The 18,766-nt window shown below is 41.1% G+C and overlaps 1 protein-coding gene across 1 annotated transcript in view; it reads right to left on the bottom strand.

The window, feature by feature from the left end:
• The window catches only part of dner (delta/notch-like EGF repeat containing), a 52,269-nt gene that overhangs the window by 3,654 nt on the left and 29,849 nt on the right, over positions 1-18,766 (bottom strand). The window contains exons 2-8 of the mRNA XM_034867365.1: positions 18,234-18,578; positions 18,050-18,147; positions 14,162-14,325; positions 10,162-10,310; positions 9,015-9,168; positions 8,239-8,352; positions 2,714-2,947 (exon numbers count right to left, since the gene is read on the bottom strand). Of these exons, the coding sequence (XP_034723256.1) occupies positions 2,714-2,947; positions 8,239-8,352; positions 9,015-9,168; positions 10,162-10,310; positions 14,162-14,325; positions 18,050-18,147; positions 18,234-18,578 (1,258 nt within the window). The remainder of the gene's footprint in view (positions 1-2,713; positions 2,948-8,238; positions 8,353-9,014; positions 9,169-10,161; positions 10,311-14,161; positions 14,326-18,049; positions 18,148-18,233; positions 18,579-18,766) is intronic.

Here is an 18,766-nt window from a genome sequence, read left to right as displayed (position 1 = left end):
CTGCCTAGATACAAAAACAACACTGGTTAACTACAGATGTCAATCAATCAAACAATTGTTAATTGTCCAATATATGTCTTAATATATTGTCAGCCCAGTATTTTGCCAACATTTCAATGGCATTGGACATAAGGTCAAATGGCATGCAGTGCACTGTGTTTTCCATGGGATGGCAGCTGCATACTAAGGCAGAATAAGCCTGCAACATCTGACAACATGGTCAGTGTATAAGTAACAGGCAATCGTCTACTCTTCTACTTCTCCGTTAATATTTAGAAGCTAAGTGCAATGCACAGATTATACTATATATGTATATATGTATGCAATTAAGAGATTGGCGGATAGAGTGAATGTCAGTATGTTTAGTCAAGTCATTCACTATGCATTTCAATATTCAGTAAATAGGCTGACATGAATATTTCCGGGTCATATGATGTACCTTCAAATACCTGCTCACATTCACAGCTGTACTTCAGAGAATTGCTTCACCGTCTACCACTAAGAACAAAAATCAACAGAAGATCAATGTCCCTTGAGTCCTTACACAACTAATGTAGCAATCTGTTTTCATAAGCTCCGCTCCCACTTTGACTACATTTTTCAATTGGGTCCCAGTGCTGTCAAAAAATCAACAAACCCTACCTGGACCTTAGCTAACGTGTGTTTGGGAAAGGAGAGAGGGGGAATTAATGAAGAGCCCAGTCAGATCCTCTAGGGTCCTCTCTGTGAAATGCCAGTGAAATGTCAAGTGCTTTTCCAAGACTCTGTCTGCTATCTGTAGGCTGGCTGGTGGGCTGGCAGCCTCTCATGTGAGGCTTTTTTCAAACAGCCAGCAGGCATTTGCACACCATACACCCAAAATCACAGATTTAAACAGGACAGTTAAGCACAGAAACTACTGTACTCATGTGAACACATGCAGGCACACAAGTGCTCTACAAAACACACACACATACACACACACACAGGTCAATTTAGTTTTCGATCAAAATTCACCTTTTCTTCCCCCTTATCAGAATGCCAGCTGGTGTCTGAGGTATGATTGTGTGTATGATGCACATGAAAGTGTGTAGTTGTTTGTGTGTGTGTGTTTGTGTTTGTGTTTGTGTTTACTGTCGTGTATGAGATGCTAATTACACATCCCCAATTTCACCAGTCTCTTTAGACAGGGTTGTCTCAGTGGAAACATTTGATTGGATGGCAGCATCTGCTCAACCAGCATAGTCACAGACTCAGACAATTGATTGGGCGCTACACACACACACACACACACACACACACACACACACACACACACACACAATAACTGCTTCACCATGGCAACCAGACAACAGAGGATGAAAGGGGAATGAGGTGAGGTAACTAGCCGGAAGATAACGACATGGAAGGACAAAGGGGAAAAGCAGAAAAAAGGAAAATGTGAAAGAAATGCATAATAGAAAAACTAAGGCTGTGGGGAAGAAAAAATAGATCTCAATAATTGGAAAGCAAGGGACGAATGCTCTGCATGTGGGGACACAGCAAGAGTGAAATCATTTGATATTAAACATAAAGTGCATGGCTTAAGGACGGATTAACCAATCAAGCATTAACTCTCACAGTTCAAATCTTTTGGAAACTGTTTCTCAGGTTTGAAAAAGAGCTAGATATATCATTCCAAATCCAAATCAATATATATATAAAAAAAGGTGTTTAGCAATTTGTCTGTGTCCTGCAGAGACTACACTTTTTAAGATATGTCAATAGCATCCTGGTTCAAGCTGAGCCATACTGCAAAATAGACAACAAAAGAAGCTACTGTGTAGGCTGCTGATGCAGGAGAGTGAATGGGGGCATCAAGTAAAAGACCCAGATGGTGACTTGTTTACACATGACTGACAGACGGTGTAAACAGAAAACAGTAGGGGCAAAGTGTCAAATTATGTTCATGGCCCACTGGGAAAGTCATCTATCTCACCATCCTAGCAAGGTAATTGCAAGACAATGGATAATGATAAGTCATCATTCCACTCATTTGACTTCATCATAGAGGCATTGGAGCGAGCGCCACAATCGTCCCGTCTAAAAATAACTCATCATTCAGCCAGACGACATTTATTGCTCCTCTGAATCAGAGCCCATGCTAAAAGTCACCGTCTTTTTACATTTCAGTAAGCTTTATGTGTTGGTTGTAAAGCTGTACTTAGAGTGGTGATGGATTCAGAACAAGAGTCAGAAGGTATCTTAAAGCTATGGATGGGTTTCTGAATTGATCTCAGGCCCAAGGGGTGCTCAGGGATCCCAAGGCAATAGCTCATGTTTATAGAGACTTATTTCATATTTTAAATCTGAGTGGTAAATCAAAAGTCAAGATGTCGTGTCCTGATCCTTTAATGTGAAGTATCTTCCCATCCTAAAAGCTGGTCAGATATATATATTTTTTTGCTTGATGAACATAAACATAATAGCCTATATTTGAATTGTGGAGGAAATTGCTGTTATGGTCTGAGGATCAATAGATTATTTTAAATTTGCCACTTTTTTGTAACACATGCTCTTTTTTATTGTGTACTGCTCAACAAATAACTAAAAACAAGGTGAGCTGTCCCGACCTCGAATTGACTTTGACTAAAATGGGCATTTGATGCCCACAGCACCATGACATCAGTGCTCAGCAGCACCCCAAGTTGAAGTAGAAGCACCAGTCACTGAGATGACTGACACTGCAGCTCACCTGGGACACACATACACCTGTAGCTGTTACCCACGCTGCGGCAGACCCCGTGGGCACAGGGATTGAGGGCACAGAAGTCCACCAGCTGGGCACATGTAGGGCCGGTGAAGCTTGCCGTGCAGCTACAGCCAAACCCCAGGGGGCCAGGGCCTTGGGCGTGGCATGTCCCGTTATTGTGACAGGGGCTGGAGGCACACGGGTCCACTTTCTGCTCACAAGTAGCACCCTGGTAGCCTGCAAGAGAGAGAGAGGCAGGGACGAGGGTGTGAAATGGTCGCACAAAGAGAGATGAAATTATGGGAAACTGGGACAAAATGATATAATAGGAATCGTATGCCTGAAATGAAAACAGAACTTCTGGAATGCTGCCAGTAACCCTTCATATTATTTACTCCTGAGTTCCTTTTTCAACTAGAAAATATTAAACAACATGTCGTAGAGCACCAGGCTGAGGTGCATGTGCAGGCCTATGTGCAGGTCAGAAAGAACCTAGTCTATATCCTCGACGTTCCACTTCTGCGATTGCTCCGTTGTCGATGGAAATTCCGTTGGATTTCACTCATTTAGGCCGGATATCCGTTACCTTTGTTTTTGCATTTTAAACTCTCTTCTTCCTGAGACTATCTAGCTTTTCCCGGTGCTGAGCAACGCCCAAGGCAATAGTGATTGATTGAAAGAAAGGCCCAAGAACCAGAGCACGTTTTTCTCCAATCTCGTAATTCGTTAAACTAACCAGACCCTCCCCCGCAGCGCAGCAGTGGAGGAAGGTCTTGCAAAGCAAGACTAGATGAAACTGTTTAGAAATTCATTCATTTCAAGACTCCAGATGAAGATACTTGCAACATGTTGGGCGGAGTGACACAGCAGGTGTTGTGTTTATGCAAATCAGGTTGCTGTACGATATGCGACATCCATTTTGGCATGAAATTGCACCTACTCTTCTGCCATCTAAGACCACCTCCTACAAATAGGTTCACAAAGAAATTTTTGTGGGTTTTGTTGTCAGAGACTCACACAAAGACCTCTTGACTTAAATGAGTTTTGTCTCTTCTTTTTTTCACTTTGATTTTAAGAATAATACACAAACTCAAAATGGGATTTTTTAAGGAAAATTCCTGTCAATTTCAATTTGGAGTGTTGTCTGTAGAGAGAAAAACAAAAACAATCGGTGCTGTCTGTTTCTGTCACATCTACATCTGTGGGCTGTGGGCTGTCAGATTCACAGAAGAGGAATCACTTCAGATGGCTAGGCACTTGTAATGGCATTTCAAACATGTTAAGAGGCTAAAAGCACGTTTAAAACTTGCCCTGTTTCAGCGTCCTGGGTGCAAACTGTAGCAGGAGGATAACACGGTTTAGACAGCACCAATTGTTTTGTTTGTTTTTTCTCTACTGACAGCACTTCAAATTTACAGACAACAGAGCTACGTGTTGAAAACGACCGGAATTCTCCTTTAAGGTCTGTTCTGAATTAGTGACTCTTACCAGAAATCAACCATCCGAGAGCAGCAAGTTACAATGGATTTTTCCTGTGTTTTTTTCTGCAGCCTCTTAAATTACTAAGTGATGCACACATGATTCATTCAGTGTTGGGTGAATTAAATCCCAAGACACAGCAAAAGCCAGTATACATAAGTACTGTAGACAAAATATGCACACACACAAACTTCAAACACAAAGTGTCCTGCTTGCACAACTAGTGCAGTAATTTATCCCAGCTGTGGGCAGTGTGACCGCACGGATCAAAGATGAATGTACTGAGGAAGAGACAGCAAGGGATTTGTATCCGTCGTCATCTACCACCCAAAATCACCACCTAATGTTCTGTTTTGTATCCCTTACTTCTCGTTGTTAGAGACAAGAACAAACAGCGAAAGCAGCTTATCAGAAAAGGAAATGTTGCTGTTGACAGAATCTGTCTCAATTATTGTGTTGAAGGAGGGTGGTTTCGCTTCCGTCATGCTTTTACTCTTATTTGTCTTTGTGGTGTGACTGGTTGGGTGTTGGTTTCTTCTTCACCTCCTCTCATTAGCTTATGAGCCTCTGCTACTATCCTCCTCATCTAAAAATAACTTCCTCCCTCTTTTCTTCACCCCTTCTCCTCCTCTGTCTTCACCTCCCCATTAGAGCAGCCATTGCACCGCAGGGTGGAGAGAGACTCCGCTGTGTACACGCACACCCCCCCGCTGCAATACAGTGTGCGTGGTTCCTCTGATTTACAGTAACACTATAGTAAATTCTTGTGCTGACTGCACCCGTGTGCACACTAATGAAGAGATCTCGCTCAAGCATCCATTGATCTGCAAGAAATTCTTTACCTGTGTGAGGAGAACATTTATCATTCAGCAGCAGAGAGCAGTCGGGAGGAAAATCCCACCCAAATGTCTTCACTCCTCTGCCTCTTTCTTCCAAGTTCCCTTTTCTCTTTTCTATCATATGCTTGGAAACACAGACGCACGCACGCACGCACGCACACACGCACGCACACACACACCTGGTGATATGTTTTTGTTCTGCAATGGTTTAATCCCCAGCTTCTCTCTGTGTTTAGCTTCTTGCTCTGCATAAGAACTTCCACTTCTTGAGCGCAACATTTTCTGTTCATTGAAAGACCCAAAAACGCACGCACATTGTGACATGGGACTGCACTGACACAGAGGTGTCTGTTCGTTCTTGCTGCTGGCATTCAAACCTGCCAACATTAAAAGCAGTTAACAGTTTATATTTAGCTAGCCCGCTAACTCCCCCGCCTGCCAGTTCTGACTGGAAGCAGTCAGAGTACTGACACTTCCTCTTCTGTCAGTGTGTAAAAGAGAGTGTGTGTGTGTGTGTGTGTCAGAAAGTTAATGAGTGTGGCAGACTCTCTTGAGGAGTTAGAGTGCAACATCTACTTGATCTGTGAAATTCATAACGTAAATGTTATTTATACAGATTTGACTTCTACATCACTTGAACTGAGAGTAAAAGCTGCAAGGCAGTCAGAGAGTAGGGACCTTCATCAATGCCCGATTCTACAATTTTTGTATTATTTAACTTTCCACTTACAGTACACTGTAAACATGAATAATAATGTCTGATTAAGGTAACATCCCTTAGTTCCCATAACATCCCAAGTTCTTTAAACATCCCTGTCACCTCGTGATGTAGAAATAAAAAATGCAGCTTTTGCTCTCACAGTTGGACGAGTGAGCACTGCCACAGTTGTCATGCCATCCAACATTTTGTTTTACTTATTTTATTTTACTTATTTACTTCTGTCCTGTGCATTTGGCCATTTGAGTGTGCTTACATTTCTTCACCTGTGGAGGACACTACTGTACAAATGAAATCCTACTTATTTTTTACTGTGAAGAATCCTACTCTTTGCTGTCTTTGAGAAACAAGAGCAAATAGACTAAGAAGAACTTGTGACATCTTCTAACAAAAAGGGGACAAGAGGACTTGGTCCTGAGGGAAATGAATGCAGGAGGATTTTTTTTCTTTATACAAACGTATTCTCCTTTCTCCTTGTTATCTCTCCCTGCTCTACATACTTAAAAGGTTTTACACAAAGAATAAAAGCATTGGACTTGGAGTGTTAATCAAAAAAACTTTTTCTGTGCAAGATGAAACGTTCTCTTGTACAAAAAACATAATATTGGATGAAAACATGTCTTTTTCTATGGATTTATTGCCCGGTGGCTGTGTAGTCAAACTTGTTTTTGTCACACAGGAGGATGTTGAAATGACTTTCATGTATTCCTTAGAGTCCTAAACTTAAAAACTACACTTTTTTTCAGATGTGCATCTTAGAACAGAAAAATAGTGTTCTTTAGCAGTCCCATAACCCTTTACTTGAACCAGTCCTCATCACGCACAATGTGTATGAATGAACAGATTCATGAAAAGGTGAATTTGTCTCATTCAGTTATCGATTGCTGTTTCTTATACTTAGACATCATTTTCTATGGATTGTCCATTTTGAGTTTTTAGAAGTGGAGCTCATATTTTTTCTTGCTGGTGTATTCCAGCACATCTTGGATTTATTCTGTTTTTACAGGGAGGTAATAGTATGTGGAAAAACTGAAGTGAAGAGTTATTAAATTATCTAATAAGCTCATCACATTATTAAAAGCCCAGAGGTGCTGACATGGTTCTTAATGCCATTTCTCTTATTTTATAAAGACAACTTTAAGTGGTGGAATGACTTTCCTCATTGGAGACCTTGTTTTTTTTGGCAGCTGTAGACTAACAGTACAGTCAGGTGTTGCAGTGTGAGTGAGGCATCCTCCAGATCAATGTTTCCCAAACGTAGGGTCGGGACCCAAAATGGGTCGCGGCCCCGTTTTATTGGGTCGCCAATTGGCAGAGAACAGATGAAATGCTCAGCATGACCTCAGAATGGCACTTTAAATAACCAAACCTAGAATAGATCAGCTGGTTGATGTCTTCAACCAGACACACACATCTCATTAAATTCAAGTCAGCATTATTTAAACAAATGTTGGTGTCGGTATTGAGGGATGATGGGAGAGGATAAGAACGTGAGTTGAGAAAGGGGTGAGACACAGAAAGGAGAATAGAGACCTTTTCTGTTTTTGTTTACTTTTATAGTGGAATAAATATACTTCATATAAATTTAAATTTATGGTTTTCTTCCGTGAATTTGGGTGCCGGGGAGACCCAAAATTTCTCTTTTGGGTCTTGAGCTGAAAAGGTTTGGGAACCACTGCTCCAGATCAACAATAAACTGACTGTTGGGATCTGTCCCTGGAACAATATAACAGTCTTCACATCAGCTTTTCCATCCATCTGCTGTTTCTTTAATTGTGGCCAACCATTGTAAACTAATGTATTCCCTGTCTGTGTGTGTGTGTGCGCGTGTGTGTGTGTGTGTGTGTGTGTGTGTGTGTGTGTGTGTGTGTGTGTGTGTATGTGTGTGTGTGAGAATATAGCGTTGTCAGTACATGGTGTATGTTAATCGCAAACTAGTGCGTTTTTATTAATAAAATGCTGTTTCGGCAGAAGTTTTGCGGTCACAGATTTCCCAAAAGAGGCTGTTGCAGGTCGCTGAGGCTATGAAGACTAATTAGAATAGAGGAGGAAGGTTTAAATTAAGCATCTCCGTGGCACAGATACTGTTCAAACAGCAGCAGACACAAACACTGTATAATAACTGGATTCAGACAGCTAAAAAATGCACACAGGATTCACACTTTTTCTGTCTTTATGTTTCCCTCTGTTTCCTTTTTTGCAACGAAACACACAAACCACAAGCTCGCAGATGGAAATTTGGCAGGGATGCTTGTTTCATGTGTATTTCTAATTTCCTTCTAAAATGTCAAATTGATTTCTTGCATTCATTTCTGGCACCACACACCAACACATGCAGCAATTGATAAGATGAGAGAACTTTATTTATCCTGATGGAAACTGTTGTGCAGCAGTTTCAATACAAAGAAGGAAAGAAGGCAAACATATTGTGGACAACTATTAAATATCAATGAAGGTGCAACTATAAAATTATGCATAAATGGGGTTTGTACCTTCAGGACAATAGCACCTTGGCCCGGCCAGGCTGCTGAAGCATGTGGCTCCATTTTTGCAAGGCTGAGAAAGGCAGTGGTCAACCAGCAACTGGCAGTGCTCCCCTTCATAACCTGGGAAACACAATCTACAATCAAACTACTTGAATTATTTCATTAGATTTGATCAAATGCAGCTAAGAGCAATCTAGTTAAGCTACAGATGCAGTGCAAAACAAAGCCAACTTTCATTATACAGGTACATAAAGACTATAACTCAAAAGTTAGAATTATGTTTTATGAGTTATGAGAAAACTTTGATTCATTACTTGAATATAATGCTTGCGTGTTGTCTATAGGATAGACTTTTGTGAATGCCAAGACGAGTTTAGCAACAGCTATGGTAGTAGTTAATGGGCATCTTAACATAGAAATACAAAATGATGTAAATAAGCCATTATTTTCCACAGAATTTGGCCACATTGACTGACTATTGTCTGCTTGCCTCTTTTTTTTTCCTGTTTAGTTATTCTCATCAGCTGCTACCCCTGGGCTTTTTAGCATAGTTCCCTAATGGGGAGTGACGTGACATCAGTGGTCACCTCCGATATTTACCTTCCTACGGCTTCAATTCCATGTCCTAAAATAAATCTGACAAGGTCAAAATGGTCTCTGTTCCTGTGCTCTTATTCAGAAATTTGGTAAAACAAAGAAAATGGTTACATATGAACAACTGTAAAACTCTTCATGAAGCCTTACACACACACACACACACACACACACACACACACACACACCTGGTGGGCAGGTGCATGTAAAGTTGCGTCCTTCATCCCCCTGTCTGACGTCGGTGCATGTGCCGTTGTTGCGACAAGGTCGACGGTGGCAGGCATCAAATTCCTCACAGAAGATTCCAGTGTAGCCGTCTTCACATTCACAGAAGAAAGTGCTCTGCAAAAAACACACACACACGCACACGCACACGCACACGCACACGCACACACACATTTCATGTGTCAGATCGATGAGCCTTGAAGGTGAAACAATGGGAGATGGCGCTGCAAGGAAGAAAAACTTGTATAACAGAAATAATGAGATTGCAGATTGTAAAATAATTCAGTAACATAACAATACAAAAACAAGAGGTTTGATTATCTCAAACAGCGAAGGGAGATATAACAAGAAACTGTGTTTGAAGAGAGAAACCATGAAATGGTCTCTGCTACAGCTCCCTCTCTCCCCTATTGTTAAATCATCACGTGTTTGGATAAAGAGGGTACTGACGGACCTCAGGTGGTTCCTTCTACTTCTCCTGCAGCATGTTTTTCTCCTCTGTCTTCAACGGTGCTGCTATGCCAGACCCTAGACCCGCATGCATTTTTGAACATCAAATACTGAATGAAACTGTGTATCCCCACTATTAAAAATAGATCATCTTGCACTGCTGTAATATTTGACATTGCATTGAGTGCAATGAGAAGATTGCAGTGAGAAGGTTTTTTTTGTTCTGCTATCCTTCTGTGAGTGATAATCAAAAGGCGCTTGCATCACTGGACGCAGCGCTGCAGATGAAGTGATAATGTCTGGTTTTAATAATATGGAAACTTTGCTTTTGCTTATTTTGCAGCAGCACTATTGTTGTGTATATGTATGTTACTGAGGTGTGGCCTGGGTTGTTACTGAAACCTTACTTATACAAAAAGAAACATGACTGAATGAAGAAGAATAAAGACTGCATATTGATCACTGCAAATAACTGGATGCTTCAGTTTTAATTTAGATGCGTTGCCAATACCAAATTTCTATTCCAGGACTCATGGCCTCCATGCTATTTCCTTTTAGAGTATATATAATAACACAGCAGGATTTTTCTCCTGAGCTTTCCAGCTTCATTCACACTAAAGCTCAAATGGTGTCTTGATAACATTAAACATTGTTTCTCACCTCAGAGGGCTGTGTGATACATTTGCCTTTCCCGGAGCACTGAGGGTCACTGAAGCTGCTCCCCGGCTCCACACAGCTGCTGGCTTTCAATGTCAAGTTGAGACGCAGGGTGACATCTGGGGATGTGGGGGTGCCCACGCGCAGCACACCTATCACAGAAGACAGGGCAAGAAAAGCTTAAAATTCCATGCTTTTCTATACGTCATTCCCAAATTAACAGGTGTACAGCTCCTGTATACTTTGGCCCTCTGGGGTGTGAATAGTGTCATTGGAAAGGTAACACTCTCAAGTTTCTGTTACAAGTTTCAAGGTGATTCTAGGCCTTACTGACACAGAGTTTAAGAGGCTAGAATGGAGTTTCTTTTTTTTTGGCATCTGTATTCATGCACCTGTAAAATTATTATTGTCTGTAAACACAACAAAAAATCCAAAAGCCAAAAGACTCAAAAATGATTTTTTTATGAATTTCTTTCCACAGATACGTCTGTGCATTTTTGTTATTTCCATGTGAAAAGTGCAAAGACGAAAGCCAAAAAAGTTAAAAATATACAAACATACCTGCAGCAATCACACACGTACTTGAAATAACTACATACATACACATATAGAAAAAACTAATTATAAATTGATCAGGGTGTGATATGGAGTATAAGAGGCCCTGGATTTTCTTTGACACAGCTACAGTCATCACAGGGTTAAGATTACAATGAAAGGTCTACTGATTCATCTTCTTATTGGCTAAAAAGGCATGAGGGTCTCGTAACATGGAAATTTAACAGGTCTGAGCAAAAGGTGATATTCTCCGCACGTGGGTCTGACAAAGCTTCAGAGATACGATTTGTTTTTACGAGGGCTCTCCCAGACTCCCGTAAACGGATTAGCTCATGTGAGTACAATACTGTGATACCCACATCGAGCATGTAGGAGTCTAGGGTGACGAGGTTGGCGCGTGTCAAAGTCCGGAAATAAAAATACGGTTTCGCTTTTTTTCGTTGAAATTCGGCCAGAAACTTCAAGATTGTGAGGCAAAAAAAGCTCGTTTGGGATAAAATGACTTGGATATTCTGTTTCCTTGGATTGTTGGCAAGTTATCAAAAAACGTTTTTGGGAATTTATCACCTGTTGATAAAGGCACAAGGAAACAGGTATGAATGTACTCTAGACAGTATATCTCTTTATTTCTGTATTTTCTTTAACTTTATAACAGTTGCATAACTGCTTTAAATCATCTTATGCTTTGTGTGTGGGCTCAATCGAATCATGAGATGCTAAGCTTTCAACAGATTTAATGCTTTAAAGTTATAAAAATGTTTGTGAGTGGAGGAAACAGCAACACCACGGCAACGAAGTGTGCGTTTTCATTCATTCTTGTAAAAACAGTGTGTACTGCATAGGCAGATATTCATTATTAAAAGTACTTGATCCACCTGTCACTGTAGAGATCATGTTACTTTAAATATTATTTTTTAAATGTGCTTTGTTTTTAGCCATGCTAACGCCGTTGCTCTAGCGGTAGCAATGTCGGTCACTTGTTTGGTCCACCACTATCTCAACAACTCTGGGATAGATGCTGGGAAATTTTGCAGACATTCATGGTCCCCAAAGGATAATTCCTATTGACGTTGGTTATCCCCTGTTTTTTCATCTAGCGCCAACACAAGGTCGACATTTGTGGTTTTGAGTCTTGATGACTATTGAAAGACTTTCATGTCCCTCTCACAATGAGTTGTCGTATGTTCCTTTGACTTTTCATGTAGCGTCATCACCAAGTTTGAACTTGTCCATTACTTTGATAAACAAACGCCATTCCCATTAGCCTCAGCTGTACTTTGAGTTGAGTGCTAATTAGAGAATGTTTGCATGCTATACTAAGACTGTGAACATGGTAAACATTTTACCTACTAAATATCAGTATTGTGGTGGAATCTCCAGAAACACCCTGTTGTGTATGATGAGGCAAAGGAAATGATCAGATAACATCGGGCCGTCCATAGGTCACAGGTCAGGGGACAAGATTATTTGGCAAGACTATTATTATTTAACCTGTTCATGTATGAATTTACTGTATGTTTGAGACTCTATAGATTCAGAGACTCTAGACAGCTGCATGATAAGATAATGCTTTGTCCCAGGACTGTGTCCTTTTGGAGGCCGGTGGAAACAGGGAACAGGAGCCAACACACTTTAGCATACATCCCAGAGAGAGATAGACTTAACTAGGTTTGAGGTGAGCAACTTTTGTTTTGGTGCCATCAATATCTTGGCATAACACAGACTAGACATATTGTGCGAGAGAGATATGGGAAAAGGCACAGACCCTCAGAGTTGGAGACGGCACTGCACGACATTGTGGTTTAACTGTACTGTCTGCATTAATCTCTCCTTGATTGAGTTCAATAAATGCTTATGTATAAGCTGTCAAAGTCTCTCAAACCTTCATTTATCCAGAAGTCAAGCTTCTCCTGAGTTTTTCCATAAAAACTATGTTAGCATTGCTCTGTAAGCATTTTGGCATTTAGTCAGCCTATATATGTGTGTACAGCCTCATGTAAAACAGCTAGCATAGCTGTACACTTTTAGGCTTGTTATCAAATGTTTAGGACAGATTTTAAATGACTCCTTGCCTGTAAAATACACCTTTCTGCCAAAAAACAATTAACCCCTGTGTGGGTAAAAATGTTCAGAAATTAACTGATGCAGGTAGCTTTTCATTGCAAAATAGAGTCTCTGCCTCTCCATCTTCTCTCTCCGGGTCGAGAAGTTCAGAACATCTCTTATTATATCTTCAATCAAAGCTGACAGCTGCATGGGCACTTGGATAAAAATAGCCTCATAGTGAATATTAGCTGCCATTTTTTAGAGCCTGATCTGAACCAATGAGCTGTTAGCACATCAATGACATGACTCTGACGATGCAATCTCCTCAGCCAATAAGAGGGCCGACAAAACAACCCGTACGTCAGATTTTGGACCCGCAGAGTCACCAGTCAAAACGTGATAGCACATTGAAAATATTCTGACACAGTGACATGTAAAGAGGGAAATCCAATGTCAACGCTCCTCCCTCCTAAATGATGCTTTGCATGAGTCTTTCTCTTGCAGTTTGACCTTTATTCTTCCCTCCTTCTGCAACCTTTGTAGTATTTCTTAAATCCCCTTTTGCTTGCAATCTCTTCTTTCCCTGCTTATCTGACTCTTATTCTATACCACCCTCCATTATCCTTCCACCTCTCTGATTTAGCTTCACAATATTCACTTTCTCTCTCTTTCTCTCTCTCTCTCTCTCGCTCTCTTTCTCTCTCACTCTCTCTCTCTCTGGCGTTGCAGAGGCTGTGTTGTCACAGAGTTAGAAGACATGTCAAGGTCAAGAAGATAGACAGCGCAGTGAAACAGCACCAGGTATGTTGATCTCACACAGAGGTCAACCAGCCTTTCAGTCAAAGAGTGAGACTTCAGTTACCCCCCACCAGCACCCGCTGTAGCTCACACCACGTTTTGCCACAATTGTATGACCATTCTTTCACAAAATCTGCGTGCGTGGGTGTGTTTGTGCGTGCGTGTGTGCGTGTGTAAAGCTCAGTATTACAAAACAGATGGAATGTCAGCATAAATATCTGTTGTTGTTTTAATAAGCAAACACAATATTCTGACTCATATGCAAATATGTGATTCTCCCAATGTCATGTTAGGAATAAATGCTGTAAATACAATTCAGATACATCCTCAGAAGTTTTTGGCTGAGTTTTAAATGAGCTATTTGGAGGTATTTCATTTTTTCCCCTGTTTAGCTTCTCTATGGTTGTTGGATTATACAAATGCAATGATAAAACAGATATAATTAAAGTAGAATTAATGATACATTGTAGGTAATAAGATTCAGAATTTCATCTTAGCAACTGAACTTTTGTAAATCCTGCAGCCTCTCTCCCATTTCTTTACAATATGAATAGATAGAATTGTTATTAGACTGTTTCATATGCTTGTTTACACGACATCTTACTGAGGAAGTAGTTCTGTCCCAGGGGCAGTAAGTGGTCTGGCACCACCAGTCCATCAGGGGCCTGCAAGAACCACATCGTAGTGCCGTTCAAAATGGAGGAACGAAGGAAACCTTCTTCATTTACACGCCACAGCACTGGAGCTCCACTGGTGTTCACCACCACCCTAGTTGGAGAGACAGAGCAGGAAACAAAAGGATGGGAGATGAGGATGTAAATGGGAAGGAGAATCAGAAAGAGAATATCATTATTATGGATTTTCTCTGCAGTTTGAACCAAACCACACTTTTATAGTGATTGTGCAGATCCCTTTTTAATTGGTGAAAGTTCCCAGCTGCTTTTTCAGCTTCGGTACTGCAGATTTGTAATATTCACAGTTTAAATAATGCATGGTAACAGAAGAAATATATTGAAACTGATGTATAATACTAGAAACACAACCCACAAACTGCAGCCTTATTAGTTCTATAAATCTAGTATAGATAAATGAACTAATACTCTATGCTAACTTCTATACTTCTTCTGATCCTTCCTTCAGTCAAAATAAGAATCTTAATAAAATATCACCCTCCATTTTACACTCATGTGGGTCAGCAGCAGCACAGCAAGCTTACAGTCAGTGTCTTACTGTTGGACACTCAGTCCTGTGTTTGAACACAGGGCTGATAAATGATGAAAGGACGGTCCTACTGTTACTCCAACCTGGCATCATGGTCTGGTGAGTAATGGCTGCCAGTGGTTTGAATTTTGTATTGATATTAAAGTATTCTGATTACAAGACTGACATTCAATTTTAACACTGTTGCAAGGTAATGCCCTTAAGTTTGGTCTTTCCTCCACAAACTGCCATTAAGAAGTGATTAGACGTATCAAAATCAATTTACTAACCACGAGACGAACTCTTTCTGTTTTGACCACTACTTTCTTCTAGCACCAACCAGGTTGTCAAAGGTATGATTAAGGGTATTAACTTAAAAATATTGTGATTTAATACCTCCAGTATGGCTAATACTGGAGACATCTAAGTAAAGAAACAATGCTTACTACAAATATGTCATCCAAACAGCCCAAATGGTTCTGTCTGTCTCTGTCTGGATGCCTTATGTGGTTCATAGGATCGTGGAACCGAAAGGATAATCTTAACTGTGTCTGTAAACATATGAACAGAGCACTCAGTCTCCTGCTGGGCAGAGTGATGAGAACAATGCAGGCCATGCTTCCTGCCAGAGACAATGAGCTCCAACAGCTGCCAGCGTGCTGAGGAGACAACAAACACCAGAACCCAGCTGAGTTATGAAAGAGAGACAGTTGGATGCTGTGAGACACATTGCAATAAGGCTCCGCTCCTCGCTGATTAAATGCTTCTGAAAATCCTTCTAACCTCACTCGCAAATCTGAAATAATCATCCTCATTTTAAACAACATCTAAAATCAATTACCTTTACAGTTCTGTTTAAAGAGCTGCAGCTGAAAATGCTTCACACTGACAAACACAATTAAAAATAGCCAGTGCATTATGTGTGTTAAACATTTAAACATGTTTAGTACACTGAAGTATTTTGGATGGTTGGCATCACACACGTAGAAATACAATTAAATTATATTCATTAAAATGTTACTTATGTTGGAAAAACACACCAGGAGTTAACTTACTTTACAGCTAAGGTTGCTCTATACCACACTCAAACTTTCAGAAGAGGTTTGAAAATTCAGGATACAAAAGGACAACAGTTAGGTTGTGCCCCCCCCCCCTTTGGGATCCATGAGCTGATTGTTGTCATTGGCATTGTTGTCAGCCTCTAAATGTACGTCACTTTTGGATCACTGCTTTATTTCCAAGTGTTGCATACATGTTTGTACGCAAGTGTCCTTCACTGCCTTTCATTCTGGTGCCTGTGAATAATTATACAGTCTGAAAACAAAGCAGCAGCAGTTGATTAAGGTGCAGCTTCCAGTCTGCCCCCATGATCAAGGCCCATCTCTGATTAGGGGCAACATCAAGGGCATCTATTATTCACCTTGACCATTGCCTCTGCATTATTCATTGACCTGTATTTACCGGGCCATTGTAATTCTGTTTGTGAGCAAACGTGCTTGGAAAAGATGGGATACACCTGAAGTGGTGTAATACAGGTAATACAGTGTCTCAGGTCCTGGGAGGTGGGTAATGGAGAGATTTAAGTGGAAGGTTATTAGTAACAAAAGCTACAAGCTATGTTGCCAACAAATGTTACTGCATTAAAGGTACGCAGATAAAAGGCTGTGCAAAGTAAGTTCTATTGTAGTTTTTCTAATTATGGTGATTATGCAGACAATATACTGTACAACATGCTCTGCTGTTATTCTTGTTGATTAGGATCCAACAAGTAGAGTGCATTTAGTTAATTAAGGCAGCTTGTAGGTGAGATTCTTGTAGTTTGTTTACTTCACTTTAGGTTGAAAGTTTCATGTCTGTTATCCCCTGCAGTGGCCACATTCTGTGGACACTTCTACATCCCTAAAGTACTGCCATACTCACACTGTATGGGTTGGGTCGTAATTACGAGCAGCAGAGATGGAAAAACTGTTCACATCAGCAAACCTAGTTGTGATCAGATATTGTACATTTCTTACAGCTCTCACTTCCTGATTGATAGTTGACATTTTGGGGCATGTTCTTTTGTGTTTTAATGATATGACTCTGGGTTGCCATTGGCATCTACTGTAATAACTGTTTATTCAAAGGAGTAAGCACAGTCTCAGACTCAGGCACCATTCAAGCTTGCAGGAAGTGAGTATACACACAAAAGATGGATTTTTGGTGAACTATTCCTTTAAGGCAAGGCTGGATTACCCACTGGATAAAGTGGGACACTGCCCCCTGGACCCTTACGTATGTTTACTGTGTGGTCAGTTTGTGGTAATTTGATTAATTGCACATTTGGCAAGGATCACACATCACTAAAACACAAATAAACTCAAATGACAATGAAAGTTATTGTATTAATACCTGTTTTATTTCTATTGATAGTATGCTTACAAGGTGTGTATTCCAGCAGACTGTTCTCATGAACCGTTTGTTCAAAGCTCCAAAAAGTTAAGCACTGTATTTCATAAGCATTTCAAAGTGTTATTTTTTGCTGTTTGCTATACATTGATGGCCACTGTATAAGAACGCGCCGTTGCGATGTTGGTATAACACTTTTAAGCCAGAGAGGGGAGTTTGCTTCCCAAGGAAAACTAAAGCCTTTCTCCAAAGATATGCGTGTTCCTTAGAAGTGTTTTAAACCAAACCACAATCTTTTTTCAAAACTGAACAAGCCGTTTTGGTGCCTAATCTTAACTTTCATTGCTGCAAAACAGTAACATTTTGTGGACTAAATTTAACCCTAATGTTTGCCAAGACAACTGGCAGCTCACTGTGCTTTGTACACGACTCAAGGTCACCAATTTTTGGGTAACTGAATCACCAACTACCGCTGATACAATGGAGGTCTGTAGCCTGGTTCACAAAGCTCTATAGCAGCTTAAACAACAGCAACTGCTGCTCGGCGTCATGGAGCTCGTAGCCAGCAGACGTCACGTGACCAGCCGGTGTGACGTGACCAGTCAGTCTCCTTATAACGTAGGATATCATTCTTTTTGGTTTGCATACATTTTTGTACGATATCATACAGACCCGTTTATGAGAATGCGTTGATTCTAGTGGGTCCATGGGCAAAATAAGATGAACCTGACATTTGTAGTGTGCTGTGCAAACTGCAACAGATGGGTTGTAAAAAGCAACAGGATAGATAAAATGCCAAGAGAGGGGGAGAAATAAGGGCCCACAGCTAAATTTTGCCCTGGACCCCTTGCTGGTTGATCTGGCCCTGCTTTGAGGAGATAGCAGTCAGTCATCGGACTCTTACTTTACAGCCGTCTCTTCAGGCACTTCCAGTGACAGAGTCAGAGTTCCTGATGTCAGCTCACACAGCTCAGGACTCACACAGTGCAGACCCTCCGTCACCTGAAGCACACACATCCACAACACATGTTGTACATTTTAAGAGATAAAACCAAAAGAGCTTAACTTTATTGTGGAGGTTATCTCACCCTGTCCGCCTCCCATGGCACCACCAGCAGCCTTTGCCCAGGTTTGGGTTGCCATGGCTGCAGGGTGGGAGATGGCGGTGTTGTGGTGGATGGGATGGTGGTTGGCTGTGGCGGCTGAGTGGCAGCAGTGGTGGTGGAGGCGACGGGGTTGGCCAGTTCAGGAGCAGAGGGGGTGGCGGGGTCCCAGTCAGCAGCCGGCAGGTCCAAGAGGATCTGATCACACCTCTCCCCCTCGTAGCCTTCAGTGCACTCACAGGTGTAGGCCGGCTCCCCCTCCTCCCCGCCTTCAATCCGACTGCAGTTTCCATGGAGACAGGGGCTGCTCGCACACGGGTCTGTGAAAAACTGAAAGAACAGAGAAAATAAATAAAAACACGAAGAGTCAGAACAGAAACATAATCTAGCCTAACTGTTGTGTGTTGTGTTTGTGACACAATGAAACTGCAAAATGATCCAGCTTTATTTTAAAGGAGTCCCAGAGTGGTTCCTTAAAACACTGTGGTTAACAAGGTAGTATAGTCCACACTGTTATT

The sequence above is a fragment of the Etheostoma cragini genome, chromosome 3, assembly GCF_013103735.1.
Source record: "Etheostoma cragini isolate CJK2018 chromosome 3, CSU_Ecrag_1.0, whole genome shotgun sequence".
Lineage (NCBI taxonomy): Eukaryota > Metazoa > Chordata > Actinopteri > Perciformes > Percidae > Etheostoma > Etheostoma cragini.
The sequence above is the reverse complement of the archived record's forward strand: the minus strand, read 5'-3'. Positions and strand labels throughout refer to the sequence as shown.